Source organism: Teleopsis dalmanni, chromosome 2 (assembly GCF_002237135.1).
Source record: "Teleopsis dalmanni isolate 2A chromosome 2, ASM223713v2, whole genome shotgun sequence".
NCBI classification, from domain to species: Eukaryota; Metazoa; Arthropoda; class Insecta; order Diptera; family Diopsidae; genus Teleopsis; species Teleopsis dalmanni.
In genome coordinates this window covers 26916386-26921775 of record NC_051847.1, presented here as the reverse complement: position 1 = coordinate 26921775, position 5390 = coordinate 26916386, and the positions used below count along the sequence as shown (strand labels likewise).

At 34.2% G+C, this 5390-nt stretch overlaps 1 protein-coding gene across 1 annotated transcript; it reads left to right on the top strand.

Annotated features, from left to right (window-relative positions):
- Positions 1–9: 9 nt before the first annotated feature.
- On the top strand, positions 10–948 carry LOC119682274 (protein ABHD11-like). The gene has a single exon (XM_038095673.1). It carries the CDS (start codon positions 51–53, stop codon positions 930–932), a length of 882 nt encoding a protein of 293 aa, XP_037951601.1. The 5' UTR covers positions 10–50; the 3' UTR covers positions 933–948.
- Positions 949–5390: the final 4442 nt, after the last annotated feature.

Genomic DNA, 5390 nt, shown 5'->3' with positions numbered 1-5390 from the left:
GGTGTCATTGCAAAAATTTTTAGTGAAATAGCGAATCATGAATTTATAAAATGTTTTCGGTTAGACTGCTTTCAACGCGGCCGTCAAAAAAATGCGTTCGAAGTTTTAAATCAGATTCAAAACCAATAAAAATGGCCTATATATTGTACGAAGGGCCTAACACAGACAAAACTTTACCACCTTTAATTGTAATGCATGGTCTTTTTGGGTCGAAACAAAACTGGAGGAGAATATGTCGCGAATTACAGCCGAAAATCAAACAGCGTATTTACTCCGTGGATGCAAGGAACCACGGCCAAAGTCCACATACTAACGAACATAGTTCGGCAAGTATGGCCGAAGATGTGGCGGAATTTATACGTCAACAAGGTTACGCAAAAGTTTCTTTGATGGGTTATTGTATGGGTGGCAAGACGCTGATGTACTTTGCGATTCTACATCCTGATCTAATAGAACGTTCAATTTTTGTTGATGTATCACCGTTTTCAGTGCGAAGACCTGAGATAAAAAGTATAATGCTTACCATGAAGAATATATCGATCTCCAAAGATTTATCTATGCCAGAGGCAAGAAAAATTGTTAATGATAAATTGAGAACTGTTTCAAATTCAAATATTATTACTTTTATATCATTAAACCTCAGGAAACGTAGATCTGGAGAATTTTATTGGTTGTTTAATATAGATCCAATATTTAACAGTACACAACAGGTTTCCGAGTTTGTGGAATATGCTGACAAAATGAAGCCGTTCGTAAAACCGACGATTTTTATTTGTGGAAAACGTTCATCTTACATGGATCCTAAGAGCTGGCCAGATATTCAAAAATTATTTCCGAACTCGAAATTATATTGGCTTGATGCTGGCCATGTAGTGCACCTTGAACAGCCGGAAGAGTTTTTAAAAATAGTGACAAAATTTCTAAGTAAATAAATTTAAATAGTAAAATGATTGAATGAAAATATATTTGTTGAGGGATGTAAATTTTAATAAGTTTTTAGTTTAAATTGTAAAAAATATAGAAAAATATACCTTTTATAAATTTCTACTATAGCAGTTGATGCAACACGTATTCCTTTTTCCTATTAATTTCTTTCTATAATATAGAATATTTTTCTACATTTTTTCCCTTTCTATCTTTTGCAATTTATACCTTTCTCTTCTTAAATATGTCATAAATAAGTATTGTATGAAAAAATATTGGATTACATCGTCCAATAGAATAGAATAGAGTTGGGTACCAGATCCCAACGCAGCGAAACACTACGACTATAGTTGATCTTTTGTGCTGCAACAGGCCCGATCCGAACAGAAGACATTCGGCCATCCGAATAAAAGCCAGAATGTCAGCCGTTGAGCACCTCCTAATGTCAAAAAGGTAAGAGAAGTTCTAGATCCAGTAACCTCCTCCTGGCACAAATCAAGGCTGAGCAGTCGGAGATAACATGATTGGAAGTCTCGCCTGCTTCTAAGCAGAGACGACAATCTATCTCTTCGGACAGAACTATTTTGTTAAGGTGGTAACGCAGTCCATGGTGACCCGTTAAATATCCCACAAGCAACCTCAACTCCGTTCTGCTGAAGAAGGATACCATACGATAATTATAGAGACGAACCAGCTCATTCAATAAATTTACACCTATTATTATTATATGGATAAGAGACAATACATTGCGACCTAAAAGATCTATTGTGCCTATCATTAGTAGCCTTAAATCTCTATATTCCCTGAAATACCTTCCTGGGTGTTTTTTCCGCTTGTGTATCAGTGCGATTTCACTCTCTTCTCTACAGTAACTGCAGTCTGAGCTGGATTTCATTTCTAACTTTCTTAGGTGATTATTTAATCAACAGTGACCGGTTAGTATTTCGGTAATAATTCTTAAGTAATTCTTTGTTAATTCTATACAATCCTTAAAGTGATTGTGATAGATTATAATAGTCTTGGTAACCCATCCCAATACAGTTTTCTTTCCTTTTCCTCTGCGCCGTTCAAAAGAAGGGATAGAGTTCTTTTGTCTAGACCGCAGAAACGTTCTGCAAAAGGCCTATCATCGTTGCAGCCGCAACTCTTTTTTGTGAGTTTGTCTGCTATCTCGCTGCCTTGTATTCTAGCATGCACCGAAAGTTACACCAAACATGATAAAAATTGGTACTTAAGAATTAGAAGGCATAAATAACCAAAAATACTTAGGAAAGGTAAAACAAAGGTGATGCGGAAAATATTTGGGCAGGTACAGAAATCATATCAGGTAAAATCATGTAATTAATTATTTGGCGTATAAATAATCTACATTTGGAGTGGATAAGCATTTTACACGTATGCCTAAAAGAAAGGATATCATCACAAATATTGGAAGACGATTTTAGAACAAATAGAAAAAAATTAATAACCAAAAAAAATTTGATGTTAGAGTGTATATTCGCTCATATTCAAATTATTCGTTTATGTTGGAACCTTTGGCTGGTTTGAATTATTCAAATATTAGAGTCAGTATCAAAATTGGTGCTCATATTCAAATTATGCAAATTGTTTAAAATTTGAGTTGTTTGAATTATTCGAAAACGAATAGCACTAGTAATTCACTAGTGATTCAAGAAAGAAAGAAAGAATAAACTATATAGCTTTTTTTCAATTGTCCATAAGTCACGGTTCACAATATTAACCCAATTAGTTTGATAACTTGTGTCTGGTTTGTGTGTGCCCCCGTGAAGTACCTAACATACGGCGAGCACAACGAGTAATACCAACGTGTCAAACAGCAGTCATTTGTATAACACTCCAACCATTTTAATATATGTAAATTCCCATTTTCTTATTTTGAACAATGCAAAATATTCATTTAGCTGAAGCCACTGCTGCGGTTTATGCAGTTGATTTGAATATAACCCACAGAACGTTAAAACTTTGGATCTTACATCCACCATAAGTATGTGCAGGTCATGTATAAAAATACAAAATGTACATTACAAATAAAAATAATCACTTACAGGATCATTCCATATCACAGACAACTGCATCCAAAATAAAATAACAGAAAAAAAAATTGAACAAAATATGTCTGCATAACAATTGTACAGAAATAAAACTGCTGAATGGACGGACGAACGCTGATGCCTTAAACAAACAGACAGACAGACAGTCTTAAAAAAGACTTAAAAAAGTTCATAAAAAAATGCAAAAATGCGCTTTGTTAGCTGCTGAATAAACAAGCATATAAACAAAAATATATTTAGAAAATTAGTCAGACACTAGTTTAGTTGGAAGGACAGGCAGAGAGACAGTTAAACAGACGAACATACTTGCACTTGGGAAAACGTACTGTACATACATTTCGAATGCAATGCTTAAAAAAAAACAAAAAGGAGCAACTATTACTACTTCAACTACTCGCTTTTACACATTCAAACCGAGTACCAAACCAACTTCCAGCTTCGAAAAGAGACAAAACTGTAGCCTGCTTGCAGAGCAAACTCAAAAAAAAGAAACAAAAATAAGGAAGATTTTAAGTATCTCTGGAAGTGCTTGAATATTGAAGCATTCACTCAAGAGACTATTGAAGTGTATAATGGACTGTGTATTGCTGATTTTAGAGTACATATACGATTACATATGTAGAACCGGGCATGCATTTGTCCAAATAAGAGGATGCTGTGATGTGTGCAAAAAAATCGAGAGTAGAAATCAATGACATATCGTAGCACCACTTAAGCATTATTACATTTTGACACTTGAGTGATGAGTAAAAATGCTGAAGGGATTTAAGATTTTTTCAAAAATATCTAATGCAAAAAATTTGAAACTAAATAAAAGCAATAAAAGTAATATTCGTTTTTCTATCTTTATTAGAAACATTAAGAATACACATATGCTATATATATTATAGATGCAACTAATATTGAACATATCTGTCCCTACCAATAGGTTTAAGCATCAGAGTCGACTAACTCTTGCCCCAACGCACACACCAATTTAAGTCCAATCGATCTTTGGACTCGTCCCCTTGAAGTGGCTAGGTTTCTTCGACTGGATCCTGGTTAGTTTCAAATTACTCCCACCCCTCCCCTTTCCCTCATCCCAACACTCACTCCCACTTTTTCCATTCCTTATCCCATGTATTCGTCTTGTAATCGTTTCATGTTATCTGCTTTCAGGTCCCGGCGGGTTACAACAACAAATTCACGAAGAAAAAGAAAATTCTATAATAAGATTCTGTAATCTTTTATAAGTTTTCAGATATATCTAACTAAATTCAGTCACTAAAATATATGTATATTTATTATTATATGTTGAGGCTGTGCTGTTAGAATGTCCTGCGCTAATGCACATACGAAATAGGCTTCTAGGAATGTATATTCTTACGGAAGAGGAAATAAGGCTCTGTAAAGTAGATTCTATACTACTTTTTATTGACGCAACAGGGCTTATAGACCTACTCTAAGCCCAGAACGGGGCACAATAGACCCGACGGTCCCAATGCTATATTCCCTAACAATAATAATTATATTATGTTGAGGCTAGTTGAGTCAGTGCACCTGCGAGGTTTCTTCAAACCTCTAGCGCCTTTACTAGATTATTGTTTATCACTTCATTAGTCTAAGCAATAATTGGTCTCAGATCTGCATACCTCCCCGATATTTAACGAAAATCGTTTTAAACTACTGTATTGGCTGTGTTACTTATGGCAATGCTACTCCTTCCACCATTACAAAACTTCAAACTTGTTAGAATATTGTTAGAATAGAAAACTCGATGATATATTAGAAATGAAGACATACGTAACGTCTTAAGACTGGAGAGTGTGCAAAAGTATATCAAAGACAAAGCGCTGAAATTGTTCTATTTTGTGGCAGCATTATCTCAAATCAAAAGCAATACATATTCTATCAGGAAAATATGCTCAGCTTTAACTTCTATAAAATCATCCTAATAACTTATCAGAGTTCAACGGATCATCTAAATGGTCACAGACACTACTGAGTAAAAGTGCTTTAGACCCTAACACACGTTTGATCAAGCAAAGAAGAAGACTGAGGGTTAATTAAGATGCGGTTACTCGTGGCATAGCAATCAAAAAAAAAGGTAATACTGATTCACTTGTAGGAGTGTTAAATATAACAGCTCCAGGAAGTGCAACAAATTTTACAAACAGTACATTCATGCTTATAAGTTCGAAATATATATGTTAATAAATAAACAATAAACATAGTAGCACAGAAATATTTTAAAAATTTATCTGTTAAATTCAGAAATAAAAAAAAATTGTTCTATCGCACTCAAACACCTAATTTTTAATTCAATCGTTATCAAAAATAGTTACAAAAAAAAAGTAAATATTCCTACACAGTTACTTCAGGTAGCAGCTAAAATGAGTATCAACACAGAAGAAA

Bases quoted from the DNA above. Each gene is read 5' to 3' on its own strand.
- LOC119682274 (XM_038095673.1), top strand. From the start codon at position 51: ATGTTTTCGGTTAGACTGCTTTCAACGCGGCCGTCAAAAAAATGCGTT.